Raw genomic sequence first — 15378 nt, 5'->3', positions numbered from 1 at the left:
TGATTGTTTGCCAGTGCATCTTGGTGACTGGTAGGAGCTATGCAAGTCCTGTTCCTAGGAGAAGAATACAATCACAGTGGGGTGGCCAGTACTGCTCCCTGCATGCTCTCTGTCAGCTGAAAGATTTGATTCAAAAGTAGATGGAACTGAAGTGGAGAGCTTAGCGATTCAGAGCGGTTTTGTAATCGGAGGAGTCTATCCGCCAGGGATTAGCACAGATCCCCTACACAGCTCTGTCCTGTGTCCCGCCAGCATTCCACTCTTAGGAACAATTGTCAGAGGTCAGAGTGAGGGGAGACTAATGTTAGATTGCGTCTAGACTTCCGGGGACTGGTGAAAATGAGCATGCTTGGCTTAGTCCTGCCACAGTGTTGGCTAAAAACTTCAAAAAAAAAAAAAAATGAACATGTGCAATATATTATGCATGAAAATTGCATTCATGTTCTATGTTATGGTACAAGAAAAAGCGAACAGATTGTTTGTTTGTTTGTTTGTTTGTTTATTTATAATGTACTGTAAACATACACACTTGGCCTGCCTTCAAACAGCAGGCCCTTTTAGATGCCAGGCCTGTGGACACCTGTCTGTCTTTTATAGTGGTGATTTTTAAAGTGTCACCAGGCAGTGCATTGCTGGAGAGAAAAGGATACGGGAGATGAATTCCAGAGGACCTGTCTCCACAGGAGTGCCGTGATTGTGAGGGTTAAATTGAGGGGTTTGTTCGATGTTTAGCATTCTTTAAATAAACCTTCAATTTTGTGGTGCATGTTTTTGTTTTGTTTTGTCATCTTTCACCTAAGCTTTGAACTGCCTTTTTGCTACAAAAGTCCCCCCCCCCCCCCCCCCCCCCCAAACTATTTTAAAGTTTAACGACTAGGCTTTGAATTATTTAAGTGGGTGTGATATCCTGTTGAGACGTTTGCTGGATGTCCTTATAGACGTGATTGCTAAAGCACAGTGCAGGGCCTCATTTCAGCTGCTGTGAATAACATTCTGCACCCTGTGCTGCTAACCACACGTGGTGGGTGTGTGGGTGTGTGGGTGTGTGTACTGTAACACCCTGCGCTGAGGGAGGGCTGCTAGCAGCTGTGGGACCTTGTACTGGTCTCGGGTTCGCGCTTTGGTCAATTTCACACTTCGTTCAAAGCGAAAATCAGGAGAGGGGGTTTTGCAGTACGCCTGCATAGGTATTGCTTTTAAATACAGATTATTTTTAGTTTTAGACTAACCGGTCTGTGCTGCATATATCTGTTGCATGGCAGTTATTTCTGTTCTAGTGGTGACGGTTAAATCACCTGTCTACTGTAGTAGGCAGCAGCAATGGGTGGCAGTGTATATCTCATTCCACGCTTATGCATTCTGCAAGGAAACTTAAGTCAAGCACACAACGGTTTTGTCCAATGCAGTCTTCGGTTGTACTGTAATAAGGGAAGCATTTGGCCTGTGGCTACCATTGTTTCAAGAGTGCGTACGTTCTTGGTCTCTGTGCACCAAGGTGAGACGATAGAGATGGAAGTCTCCTTGTGTACCCGCAGCTGTCTGTGAGTTCAGTTGTTTAATACTCTCTGAAGCGTCGAAGCAGAACAGTCCTTTTTATACAGTGCAGCCGTCCCGATTCTGAATGGAAGATTACAGAGCCGATATGCCTGTGTAAGTGCACAGTACACTGTTCATTGTTTTCTAAAGAACGCCAGCACAGTGCATTTCCAATTCGGCTCACCCGCTGCCCTTCCTCTTGCAGCCCAGGAACGCTTGGAATGTTCTGTCATTCAGTTTCCAGGGTTCTTTAGCCTGTTAAAGAAAATAAAATAAAAATAAATAAACACCCACTCTTAATGCAGCTGCAAATATGTAAATGGTGACCTGCTGAATTGTCTACGATTTGAAGCAGCCCTGTTCATTCAGCTTGCCCCCTGACCTGAGGTTCTCCTCCATAAACACTTCCCTGTATTTAAGTGTGTGTGCTGAGTTTGACTTTTATTGATGGACTTCCAAGTGTAGATTACCACTGAATAATGAAACGGACGTTTTCAATCTCCAGGCACTGAATTTTTATCTGAGATAAAATGAGCCCTTGGTCAAAGACGTTGCCCATTTTTATGATAGAAGAAAGATTTCTCCCTTTTTTAATATCCTAGTAAAATGTTTTATTGCAGTTTAAAAAAAATAAAATAAAAAATAAAATAATAATAATAATTGCAAATGTGTTCCATTACATACCCTACACTTCTAGCTGAGGCACGGTGTTACTGTATAAATCAAATTCTACAACAAGAGATTGTGAAGACTTCTTGTCGGAACGTTGTCAAATCATTTTTTTTAACCAGGAATGTCCCATTTGATATTAATCTCTTTCTCTGTATTAATACATATTCTATATATATATATATATATATATATATATATATATATATATATATATATATATATATATATATATATATAATTTTTTTTTTTTTTATAGTTAGGATGTATACATTTTTAAAGTTTAAAAAAAAAAAAAAATTGATATTTTAACATGGAAAATGAGTTTCCAGTTATATCCTTCCTCCGTGCTTTGAATACTCCTGGCTGAAAGGCTTTGCCTATTTGAGAACACAATGGTTTAGTTTCAAGAGGCAGCACTGACAGGTCTTTAAGCCCAAATGGTTCAGTGTAGGCTGGGTGTTGGGTTTCTTACCCAGTATAGAGGGAGACGGGTGGGGTTAAGTCCTTGGGAAAGCCTGGGAGCTCTGAGGGAGGCAGGGCCAGACTGTTTACTGCGTTGTTTGTGGCCCAAACGAGCTGAACCAATCGCAGCACAAGACCCTCTAAAAAGGAGATAATGACACATCTGTTAACCAATCAAATGCCTCTCTATTTTATCTCCTGGTTTTGAGGATTTTTTTTTCAAGTTTCAAGATCGGGTTCATTTTGTGCATTGTGCTTCGTTGAAGGTTATTTAAATACTGAGATGACCTCATTGGGGTTAACAGAGTTGAGTAAACTTCCCAATGCCACTGGCCCTGGTGTTTACACTTCCTGTCACTGAATGGCTTCAACCCATCATGCACTACACAGTGCTTCTGCTTCACAAGCCTTTTATAGGAGGTGCAGAGACGTTTACAGATGTAAAACATGTATATGGACAACCTAACTTGTACCATCCAAAAAAACAAATTTGCTTCTCACATTGAGCATGAAATGGACTAAATAACCACTGGCTTTGTATTCTGCTTTGCTTGTGCACGATCCCAGAGGCCATTTTTCTCTTGAGATAATATCTGAACTGTTTTAACATGCTGCTTTCATGGGTATAAGGATTGTATGTACTGTACTATGTAATATGTACATCCTGGTCTTTTGTGAGTCTGTCTCACAGTGAGCTATTGCAAGCATGAAGTGCTTGGTGGTGTCTATGTAGCAACTGTTCTGACCTTTTTTTGTAGTTTGTCACTCCTCCCTTGTGGCATTGTGCTTATCAAGGCTGAAGGAATATAAATCACTTAGTGGCGAGTGAGCTGGTATGATGCAACAGGATTAAACTGTGCTTGGATTGCGGGAGGAGGGACTGGCTAATGAAAGCGATACAAGAAAAAGGGTTTATTTCACATGTCTGAGGCTTGCAGAACACACAGGCACAGAAGACCCTGGCTTTCCTGTTTCTGCCTGACACTGATTGCAAGTAAACACGAGGCCCACACTGATGTAGTTTTGATTTCTGGGGGGGGGGGGGGGGGGGGGGGGGAATGTAATGTATATGGTTTATATGCTGGCCTAGGCTGAAACATGAAATATTTATAATGTATCTATACTGGGTGGTATAGCCCTCGAGGGCTTTTGTGAAATCATTTGTTTGTCTGGGTGGGGGTGAAGGGGAGACAATGCAAATCCACAGACAAATCTCTTTTGAAGAGCAAGCTGGAAATCAAACCAAACCTACCAATTATTTTTTTACAGAATAAATAAAATTAGGCCTGTTTTTTTTTTTTTGTTTGTTTTTTGTTTTTTTGTGGTTTTGTTTTGTTTTTTCTGTAAATGATGCATATTTAAATGAACACACTGGGAGATTTACCAAAGAAGTATTTCATTCACCAAGAAAGCTTGAATGCTGTAAACCGCTATGACAGAACTCCCTTATAGTAGCAGGCTCTCCTGAGTTACCTTGCTTTCAGTAATCGGGTACATCTCCAATGTTTTTGTGCTGAGGTCCTTGACTGACAATCCTCAGCTATGGAGCCCCTGGTGTGGAGTTCACAGGTTTGCACAAGGAGACGGCCACAGTGACACAGATGCACTTTTTACCTGGTCAGGTGAGTGTCAGCCAGGACTCCTAACTCTCAATGTGCTTCCAGTAATGAAGATAGAAGCTGTTTGCGACCGGCTGTCCATAACCTACCCCTGTAGTGATGGCTGCTGGTGAAGTTCTCTGTAAAATACCAAGACGCCAGAAATAGAAACCGCTGCTTTATTTGAAGTAGGCAAAATAAAAATTTGCTGTACTTGTGTCAACAAACAGTTGACAGTACACTTCATTTTCTGCAGGATTCTGTCTGAAGATTTTTCTTCTGTAGTTCAATTGAATTGGCTGGCTGAGGCTTTGATCTTTGTATCAGCAAAATAGGTGTGTGTGTGTGTTTTATTTTGCAGAAGCTACTTTATTGGTGTGACACTGCAGTGTTAAATGCAAAGCCGTCATGCTTTTAAACCAACCCAGTTTTAATAGATCTCCAATGCAATCGTCTGTATTTTGTTTTGAATGCATTTCATGTATGTCTTGCTTCCCAGGGACGGCTCCTGTCCTTGCTGGATGACAACAGTCTCCACTTGTGGGAGATTAGTCTGCGGGATGGCAGCTCCCACCTGGAAGAGATCCGTAGCTTCACCCTTCCAGGAAGAGCCAGTTTCGAGAGTGCCAAGTACGCTTCCTCCTCCTCCTCCTCCTCCTCCTTGTGGTGTCAGGCAGGGTTTTCCAGTTCAGATATTCCCATACAGCTGGCTTGGGTAGATGCCACATGCTCTGTCTGAATGCTTTATCCGGAAGTCCTTAGTGTGAAAAGGTCAACAAGAAAACGTCGGCAATGCAAACATTGGATACTTGGAGTTCCACACTGGTTCTTAGTAAATCAATTGCAAAACAGAGCCGAACATAGATCAGCACAGGCTTCAGAGTAACATGCGGCAGTGTGACCCAGTGGTTGGGGTCAATTCCCATTCCTTTTACAACATAGGCTTTATTGAGCAAGCATGTATACAACCTGACTACAACAATACATTTTGTATTGTAATTGTGTTGTTGACAAGTTGTATACATATGTTTGACAAGTTGCATAGATGCTTGCTCAATAAAGCCTATGTTGTAAAAGGAATGGGAATTGTAATTGATTTTAAAAAGGAAAGGCCCCCTGCTGTCTGGTCTCTGGAATACCCTGGCTGAACAAAAATCGGTACACACATGAGACTGCTGTCAATGTGTGTCTTCGACCCACTGATTTATTCTGGGTGCAGAACGGGGAAGGCAAGAGAATAGAAAATGCTAACGAGATGGAAACCCGATGTATTAAAGTAGACCAGAATTGTCTATTCCTAATGCGGTTTCATTTTCTCTGACAAAACCACCAGAAACTCGATTAGCACTTCATGACTGGTGTCCTGTTCCCACACCGCATGATGGGAACAGACTGATAGAAGTAGGGTGTCGTTCTCATTCATGTGCTGTCCTTGGCAGTGCCCCGACCAGTGTTACCCGTGTGACGGTGATCCTGCTTTGGACCAGCTGCGATGTGGCTTGCGTTGGCACTGAGGGAGGTGGGGTGCACTTTCTGGAGCTGCCCAGCCTGACGCTTGCAGACAGCAAACCCCTCTTCCAAGACGAGATCATGCAGAGGTAAGACCCTAGGGTGTCCTTTTCTTAAACAAAATCATCACTTCATTTGTTTCCTTTTTCCCCTCTCCCATTATCACCATTTTCCATCCAAGTCATTTAGGGAGTCTAACTTCCCACACTACCATGCAAGATTTGAATCGAAATATTTGCAGAGTTAAGTAAAAAAAAAAAAAAAAAAAATTCTGCCTTTTAAAATATGATGTCTATGCAATAAATCCAAGTTTAACAGAAACATTCGGAATCAATTAACTTATTTGCAAGTATGACATTAACAATCGAAGGCTATAGTAGTTTCATCTGTACATTTTCCCTCTTGCGGGGTTCAAATGAAAGCGGTCTGATTCTCAGATGTGCTGTATTGAACATGACTCTATTAAATAAACTATTCCGACGACTTTGCCCTGCTGTGCGGTTTGAGTCATGTGTGTGTCCCGACTGCCTGGCTCAATGGCGCCTGCCCATTTCACTGCTTCCAGCTGCTTTCCAAAGAGAGGTGAACATAAATCCAGCAAGCCTCCTGCGGCTGTGGCACTCTGAGATCGTATCCAAAGCACCTCAACATTTGATTCTGTAATCGTTTCAGCCGGCTCCGCATACTTGAGAGGAAGTTCAAAGCCGTGGCTTCATTAAGGTTTAATGGAAGAACAGAATGCGTTTTTGATAATGTAATGCTGTGGTTACTGGAGCTTAGTCTGGGAGGTGGGGTATAAATATACTTCTGCTCAGCATTGCATATGAAACACCTGGCCACACTGTTATTCGGTAAAAGTCAAGTGTAAAAACGTTTCGGGTGATGCCTTCCGCAAACTGGTTTGTAGCTTTAAACCGAGAACTAGAGCGACCAATAAAACACGTGGACAGGAGCATGACACAATTTCAGATGTATTTATTTAACCAGGATAGAACTCAAGATGTACATCTCTTTTAACTAGGGGGTCCTGGTGTTACAAAGTACTATAGTAGCCAAAATACACAAACACCATTATAAAAGCATAAATCAAGAATCTACTGGTGTGTGTGTGTGGGGGGGGGGGGGGGGGTGTATGTTTTATTTTATTTTTTTAAATTGACACAGTGTTCCTTCAACACTACTACTCAGTTGATTTAACCTGCTTTCGTGAGTTTGATGTTTTGTGTATTGATTTCTGTTGATTTCTCCTGTGGTTATGATAATCAGCTCCGTGCCACATGTGATGCATCAAAGTCCAGAGGCTGGACTGTAGCCATTTTTGAATATAAAGGTCAGGGTACACTCAAAAGCTGATCCAAATGTATAAACGCAGACTTGAGTCAAACCCTTTCCCTGCTGTTCTAGAGTTTTTGATTTCTGTGCTTATCACGAATTGAAAGATTGCCCAGATAGATCTGTTGTGGAAACCCAAGTTGCAAAAACGACAGTGTGATATGGAAGTCCAGTGTGTGTGTGTGTGTGCGCGAGTGTGAAGTCTCTGAATCTACCTGCCTTGCTGGAGGGGAGCTCGGACGAGGAGGAAGCTAATTTGAAGTTGGAACATCTCCAGCACTATAGAGTAGAGGAAGCTGCAGCTCATATAGTGGATTAATGTTATGCAGGATGCCAAAGGGATAAGGCTGGAATGAACTGCAGGAAAGATTTAATATTCTGATCTCTCTGACTTGGCTTTAATATTGCGTACTTAGATACAGCATGGCGACTGTCTGCAGGAATGTGTACTATTTCCTGTCTATGCAGGAGCTTATTAGCCCCAGTCCTTGGCTCTCAATCTCACAGTGATGGACTGTAGTTCAGGTCCCACATCAAGGGTCTAATGTACACAACTTGACAAGCCAGGACTTGAAAGTGACTATTAGCACATTGTTGGACAGAGATACAGCAGGCATCACGCTAGCCGTGCTTACATTGGTCCTTATAGCTATAAGCCCTTGGTGTGTGAACTTCTTTGCGGAGAGGAAATCTTTATTTGGAATTTGGCTTTGCAATGTGTCCCCTCAGACAGGAACAGTGTTTAGTTTGCAGCACAATCTGCACAATAAAAAAGTTTCCCTTTACATAGTGTATTCTATTACGACAACCTCTAAGCTCCAACTAAAGAATATTCCTGTAGATAATGTCTCAGCAGCTCTTGCTCAGTGCTTCAGGGGTTAATATTACCAGCTGCAGTCGCTCTCTGCGTCTCCTGCTTGCTGAGTACCAGTACTTGATTTCTTTGTACTCTGGCTGGGTAATTGCCCTCCCATTATACAGTGTATCCCCCCCTCCCCCTGCTGTGTGTTTTGAAGAGATCTACAGCAGTGCCAGCTCCTGGCTGTGCAGCACACTGAGTCAGTGGGTTTAGGACCCTGCTGTCTGTAGCCGTCTAGCACCTCCCTGTGGGAATGAGCAGATGGCCTTCCTAATCCAGAACACTGCAGTCCCCAATGGGCTTCGATACAAGCAGCTTCCTAATTCCAAAGGGGCCTCTTACCTATTACTGCAGACCCCTGCTAGGCTGTCGAACATCCCCAGGCTCCTTGTCCTTGCCTTCCTGTGGCTTTAAGGGATTTTTACTTTCAGATTTTCAAGCAAAATACACCTGTAATCAGACTTTAGGTATCAAAGTGATAGAAAGCTGTGTCTGTATCAGTCTTTCCTCATCTTGGCTTTGTCAGATCACACTAACAAAAATGTAAAATGTTTCATTTCTAAGGGATTATTTTTTTTTTTTTAAATGATGCAGTTTTGAGTAATGCACTGATGTCATGCTTACAGACTGGGACTGTAATGTAATCTGTATAATGTATCGCCGCAGCAGTTAATCACTGGCATCAATCTCCACTGTGTGGAAAGTTTACCACATTTCTTTAACTTACTTGACTTTTATTTCTCATGGACTCTTGAACAAATATTTCAGACTGCCAAGTGGGGAAGGACTTTGCCAGGTCAAGCTGTAGCTCATGAAACAAGCATTACGAGAATTCCCTCCACGTTCTGTGGCCTCCCTCCTGACTTTGTTTCAACACTTTCATACAGTTTAAACAGTCTTTTATTTATTGTCTCTCAGCCTTTCCTCTCTTTGTGGCTGGAGGCGGCTGTGTCCTGCTGGGATGAACCACCCGAGCCCCGTCGTTGGTCAGGGCTCCGGCTGTGGGGGTCCTCCTCGTTCCTGGGGTGACCCCATGTCTGAGTTCAGAGCTCTCGCTAGGTCTCCTTTTCATCCCGCCATGGGGCAGCCTGTGTTTTCAGACGACACTTTAACCCTCCTGCCTGTGGCGAGCTAAAAGCTGTTCTGCTTCATTTCCCAAGCGTGTGTGTTTCACGTTTTGGTGTACATCTGAGGTACTTTTTACTGAAATGTGTTCTGTTACGGAGTACAGGAGGCAATGTTAAACCTCCATCATGTATCACGAGCTGCAAACCTGGTAGAATGGTTGGTTATGAAACATTTTAATGGGGGACGCTTTTAAATCGCCCCCTAAATTGCACCCCGACTGCCTCTTTCCTAATGACAGCATCGTAGAGCTGTGCTCTTAACTGCTTGTTTGCTTGGCTGCGGAAGCTCCCTAGCCTCTAATTGAGACCCAGTTAATAACTAGGTGCCACACCAGAGCTCTTCCTGAACAATACTGCTTTTGCAAAGACCTGTCACAGAATATTTCATTAATTCCCAGTAATTGACTCTGGAGAGTGCAGATCCCTCGCTGTGTAATAGAGGGGCACACTTATATATGCAAGTATATGTTGGTAAAAGTGCCTGACGGATGACAGACACCCCCCCCCCCCCCCCCCCCCCCCCCCATCTGTAAAGGACTAGGTGTCCTGGTCCAGCAAGCCCCTGCTTGCATGAAGTTAGTTCATAAAGGAATTTTGTAAATTAATACTAGTAATTTTATATTTAAAACAAAAATGGTATGGTATTTTAATACCCAAATTGTATTCTGTTTCATATTCATTTAAATACAAAAGCAGTATTCTCTGCAGCATTTGAAAATGCACACAATGCTATATAATAGGGCTGTGCTGATGCTCGTAATTGCCCGTAAGAAGTATTTATCAGCAGGTATTAAGTAAATCCATTCATTTAATGTGTTTATATCAAAACAAGCCAAGCTAAAGCCTCTCCTTTTATTGAGTACCAATCAATGGCAATTAACTTCCACATTGACTGTTTTTTAAAAGCCAGTTTTAGTTAATTGCCATGAATTGTAAAGGTGAAGGGAGGAAAGGCTTTTCTTGTTTTGAAATCGACACCTTAAATTGATTTATTGGAATACCTGCCAATTAAATAAGGCAATTCCCTATACAAGCAACACTATAGGAAGAGATCTCTTCCAGAACTCTTACTACTGTATCCTAATAAAGAACAAAAGTAACGATTCCGTCAAGGTCCCGCGCTGGTTTTGAAACCTCCTGACTTGTGTTCAGAGCCTCAGGCGAGGTGACCTCGACTGGACGACTCCTCTGCAGTGTTTTGGAAACTCTGTGGTGGGGTTATTCTAAACTGGCATGCATTACTCTTACTAAACCCGACCGTCATAAAAATCACAGGGCAGTCACGGATGGCTTCAATTTAATAACTGTTGTGCTTCTTGCTGAAGCTTGAAGAGTGTGGGATGAAGGTTAGGGCCATGACTGAAAGGGCGTTGACTGATGCGTATGGGTCGAACTGCTCCTCAGAGCGTATAGGATTACTATTAGGGAACCATCTATAAAGCCTAGAGCAATCTGTTCTAACACAAGTAGAAGCAAAGATTTATCATAGTTCAGAAGGGGTTGGATGGGACGTTCTTGTTCTTAAAACAAGGAAATCAAGCAGCTGCTGATGGGTAGTTTTTCTGTTCCACTGCCTGTTTAACCCAGTGTTGCAGTTTTGACTCTCTCCTCCACTGCGTATCTCATCACAGCACAGTCCCCGTGATGGGTGTAGATTGAGCCCTGGCAAGCTGCCACCTCACCAGATGAGACCAGAACACACCCTGGCAGTACTGGGGTATGAACTTGCGGTCCTGTCGCCTTGCTTGTTGTGATGTCTTTTTGTACAGTAATCTCCGCATTTTCTTGGGGGCTCTGCAGTTATGTACAGTACTTCTTCATGTTGCTTGGTTTGGATACTAGCTGTAGGCTTTCTGGTCATTGACATTCACTTCTTGATAACTGTTGTAGACCTACAACTGAGTACACATTCCAGGCTTGCATCTGGCTAGGAAGTGATCTCACATCATCCCAATTTAAATTCAGTATTTGTTATCCTAGATGTGTGGTGCATTCATGTGTCCAAAACAAAGATTTAAGGTGGTATTGAGAGTTGATGATGGCTGTTTGGTTGGCTGGTTGATTTGATTACCTACAAATCCATGATAGTTAGTTTTGGATGCCTTTCGTTAACATGAAAGCAGTGAAAAGTAGTACAATAATTGATATCTTAATTAACACAATGCTGTGTTTCAGTTTAGGTTACATATGGCATAAATCTAAAATTCATCTTGGAATACAACCTGGAAATCCTTTTTTTGTGTTGACATCTAAAGATACCACGTTTTTATTAAATAAGTACTAATAGAAGATTTAAATACAATTTGACAAAAAAAAATATTATCCATATACAAACTCCCTTGTGTAGGTGAACCAAGAAGATCACAGACACTAAAACTGTAATTTTGCTGAATGAGCTGACCTGGCCTTTGACCCAGTGTGGCTGTGTGTCTCCAGTGTTCCAGAGGAATACAAGTGTGGGAAGACTCTGGGGCCAGTCGAGTCGCTACAGGAACACCCCCAGTGCCCAAGTAAGGTCCTGATTGGTTACAGCAGAGGCCTGGTGGTTCTGTGGGACCAGAGCACAAGACAGGTGGACAATCTCTTCTTGGGGAACCAGGTATGTGGGCTTCTCCTACATTTTTCAATTTATATATCTTGAGTTATGAATTCAACCAGAACCAATCTTTCCAATCGTGTACTTTTACTATATGCATCTGTGACAGTTGGGTTTTTTAACCCTGTGTGCTTGACTTGCTTTTGGTCCTGCAGCAGCTGGAAAGCCTGGGTTGGGAGCGGAGTGGCAAGACGTTTGTGAGCTCTCACAGTGACGGAGGGTACATGGTGTGGGCTGTGAACAGCAGCAACCCCAGAGCCCAGCAGCCAGTCACCTCCACCATACCGTACGGTGAGCAGGAACACTTCCACTGCAGTATGTTGCTCGTGGAGCCACAATGTGTAACAAGCTCGATGCAAATGGATCATTGTTATATGAAGAGTTAAAAGTATGTTTTTCAAATAGTTTTTCTAAAGATTGGTTGTAGAATGATGCAAGCTTCTGACTGTCTGGTTAGGAAGCTTCACTGTTTTAAGGCTGGCGTTGAGTCCTTATTCTCTTCTTCCTCCTCAGGTCCCTTTCCATGTAAGGCCATTAACAAAATCCAGTGGAGGACTTCAGAGTCTGGGTGCGTATCAGTTAGTTTACATTTGATAGAGGGGGTGTTCTTTGCATATAAATATTTGTGTGCATGTGGTGTGTGCCTATCCTTAAACAAAAATGTGTTGTCATGTTGGTACGCTTCCCATGTCATCTTTTCTCCTCTGAATCCTCTTTTTCTTCCCCAGGAGCCCCCTGGTCCTCTTCAGCGGTGGCATGCCCCGAGCCAGCTACGGGGACCGGCACTGCGTCACCGTCCTGCAGGACAAGACCCAGGTGACTCTGGACTTCACATCCCGGGTCATCGACTTCTTCACAATCTACTGCACAGAGAGCGAGAAGGGTGAGTGGGAGCGCTCTGGACCCTGTCTCGGATCATGCTCTGTGTGTGGAGGTGCTGAGTGGTTGAACACTAGTCAGATAACAAATGGTGTTTTGCACTGGAATCGAATGCAAGTAACTGGATGTGACTCTTTTTTTAGCACAGTATGTTGCAGAATCCCTGGCTCAAGCGGTAGTTTTTTAACATTTGAAGAAATGTGTGATGCAATAATCTGCTTGCATTGATTTTATGCAAGGACATATCTTGAGCACATGTATAATAAACCATGGTCTTTCCTCTTACAAACTGGTTGTTCTTGTTTTTTGATTTTTCTTTGTTAGAGTACGATGACCCCACTGCTCTGGTCGTCCTTCTGGAAGAGGAGCTGGTGGTGATAGACCTCCAGACCACTGGGTGGCCCACCATCCCCTGTCCGTACCTCGCCCCCCTGCACTCCTCTGCCATCACCTGCTCCTACCACATCTCCAACGTCCCCACCAAGCTGTGGGAGAGGATCGTGGGTGCCGGGCAACAGCAGAACCCTCTGCAGACGCATGTGGTAAGAGCACAGGGGTGGGGCCAGACTAGTACCTTTCTAAACAACCTGTGCGTTTACCTGGGGTCCATCTAGTTGCTCCAGCAGATTTCATGAGTTCACACAGCCCTAACACCTGTATTTATTGTAGAAGTGGCCAATAAACGGAGGAAAGAGTTTATCTCCAGAACCAAGTCAGAAGGGCCTGCTGTTAACGGGGTAAGATAACTCCTATTTGTGTTTGGCTTTAAGGCACAGTGTGTCACCCTAGTGGACTTTACAACCATCTATTACAGATAGTAGTATTGTACCTGTAATAGATGGTACTATAGTAAGTGAAAAATATAACTTGTCACGTTGACCAATGTTTCAGCGAATACCTTTTTACTGCTTCAGGTATTGATAAGAGCAAACGCTGATAGACTGATGAAAAGCAATCTCCCCCTGTGTGTCCGCTGTGATTCTGAATATTTTTTTTTTTTTTCTTTTTCTTCCTTCCTTGGTTTCACATGTCAATGTTTGACAATCCTCTAGCTCTGTCAAGTTCAACACAGAAAGCAGGGTTCGTGGGGGAATGTTTAACTGGCTCCTGTCTTTCTAAAACGTCCATTGTTTTCAGGCAGATTGCATTACACACACAGAGCAAATTACGTTTATCATGGGACTAAAGGGGATTACGTTGTTGAATAAATATGACAATCTGGGATTGTGTTCAAGCCTTCGAGACTCTGGTTTATGGGTGGGGCCCAATTGTTCTCTCTCCTTCTTTCTTTTTTTTTTTTTTTTTTTTTTTTTGCTCTTTCATTTGTCTTGTGGTTAAGCCATCACTAGGCCCATATAAGACAGGATGATCCTGGTATTAAGAGATCCTGCTTTGCACTTTAAGCCTGGCAGTATATCAGTTGATGCATTTTGACTGTAGAAGCGCCATGCACTTGGCTTCATCGCTTTGAAGATGAGGTTTTGTGCCCCTGTGAAATACCAGTTAGAAAGGCCTGGCCAGTCTTTTAATCACAATATCTTAACTGCAGTACAAATGAACCGGGCCCTGTGGTACAGTGAGTGCTTGTTTAACCCTTTCAGTCTGTCTTGGTGCTGTATATTAACACGTGCCATTGGAAATCATGCTGTTATCCTGTTCTCAATAAAGGAGTGCCTGTTTGTGTTATATAAATTAATCTTGACAATTCAGGACTGAAAGGGTTAATGGTGTAAGGTAGCCAGTTTGCACCCAGCCTCCCCTAGTTGGATGCATTGCTGTTAGCTGTGTTGTAACGGGCACGAGAGTGGGCTGAGTTGATGCATACAGTATATGGAAGACACAGTGCTTTGTCTCCCATTTCTTTAGCCATGAAGATGGTACAGTTCGATTCTGGGATGCATCAGGAGTTTCTTTAAAGCCCCTGTACAAACTGAGCACCGCAAACATCTTCCAGACAGACTGCGATCACAACGACAGCCCGACCCAGCAGGGCGAGGACGAGTGGCCCCCCTTCAGGAAGGTAAGAGCAAACGTTGAGCGTCCCAGTGTTTTTTTTTTTTTTTTTTTTTTTTTTTTTTTTAATTTAGTCGTTGCCAATCAGTTTTTTTTATTATTTTCTCCCCAATTTGAAATGCCCAATTATTTTTAGGCTCAGCTCACCGCTACCACCCCTGCGCTGACTCGGGAGGGGCGAAGATGAACAGACGCTGTCCTCCGAGGCGTGTGCCGTTATCCACCCGCTTTTTTAGAAAATAATAAAGACAACGTTTAATACAGCAGCAGAATGGCGGTTCCAATGTCTCGACTGTCAGTCGGAGAAGAGGGAAGCTGCATCCAGGCTGTGCTTTTTTATTTATTTAAAACAATTTTCTATTTTTTCCTATTTCAGTTGTATTTATGCCTCTCGTTATCTCCTAGTGTTCATTTTAAGAAATTCCTAACAAAAAAGCTTGTTCCAGCTCCCTTCCCCTCCCTACACACACAGGAAATGGGGACCAGAGTTTGCCATGCGCTGATCAGCAGCATATGGGGCGAGCGCTGGAATATTTTTTCCTATTTTGGTATTTAATTACAAACAGGCCAGCTGTATAACAAAGCAGCTTTGCTGAGATCTGCGGAAGATTAGAGAGACTGTCTCCTTCTGGCATCTTCCCATCCCTGCCAGCTCTCCTTCAGAAACACCAAGAGCAGACTCCTTTACATAGCTGCCTTTTGTAGGGGTGCTTTTCACAGCTACACAGAACTGTAACTAAGGTACAGAGTACACAAAGGAAAGAAGTACACCCTATAGTGGATTTGCATTGGCAT

At 43.1% G+C, this 15378-nt stretch overlaps 1 protein-coding gene across 2 annotated transcripts in view; it reads left to right on the top strand.

The window, feature by feature from the left end:
• Positions 1–15378, top strand: part of LOC117418414 (lethal(2) giant larvae protein homolog 1-like) — a 46563-nt gene that overhangs the window by 16900 nt on the left and 14285 nt on the right. For both annotated transcript variants that reach the window (XM_034031427.3, XM_034031426.3), the window contains exons 3-12: positions 4211–4292; positions 4768–4898; positions 5708–5866; positions 11532–11694; positions 11847–11982; positions 12205–12259; positions 12420–12574; positions 12895–13112; positions 13240–13307; positions 14437–14590. In XM_034031427.3, coding sequence (XP_033887318.3) covers positions 4211–4292; positions 4768–4898; positions 5708–5866; positions 11532–11694; positions 11847–11982; positions 12205–12259; positions 12420–12574; positions 12895–13112; positions 13240–13307; positions 14437–14590 — 1321 coding nt within the window. The remainder of the gene's footprint in view (positions 1–4210; positions 4293–4767; positions 4899–5707; positions 5867–11531; positions 11695–11846; positions 11983–12204; positions 12260–12419; positions 12575–12894; positions 13113–13239; positions 13308–14436; positions 14591–15378) is intronic.

Source organism: Acipenser ruthenus, chromosome 13 (assembly GCF_902713425.1).
Source record: "Acipenser ruthenus chromosome 13, fAciRut3.2 maternal haplotype, whole genome shotgun sequence".
Classification (NCBI taxonomy): domain Eukaryota; kingdom Metazoa; phylum Chordata; class Actinopteri; order Acipenseriformes; family Acipenseridae; genus Acipenser; species Acipenser ruthenus.
Note: the sequence above shows the minus strand (reverse complement) of the source record. Positions and strands in the feature narration are given on the sequence as shown.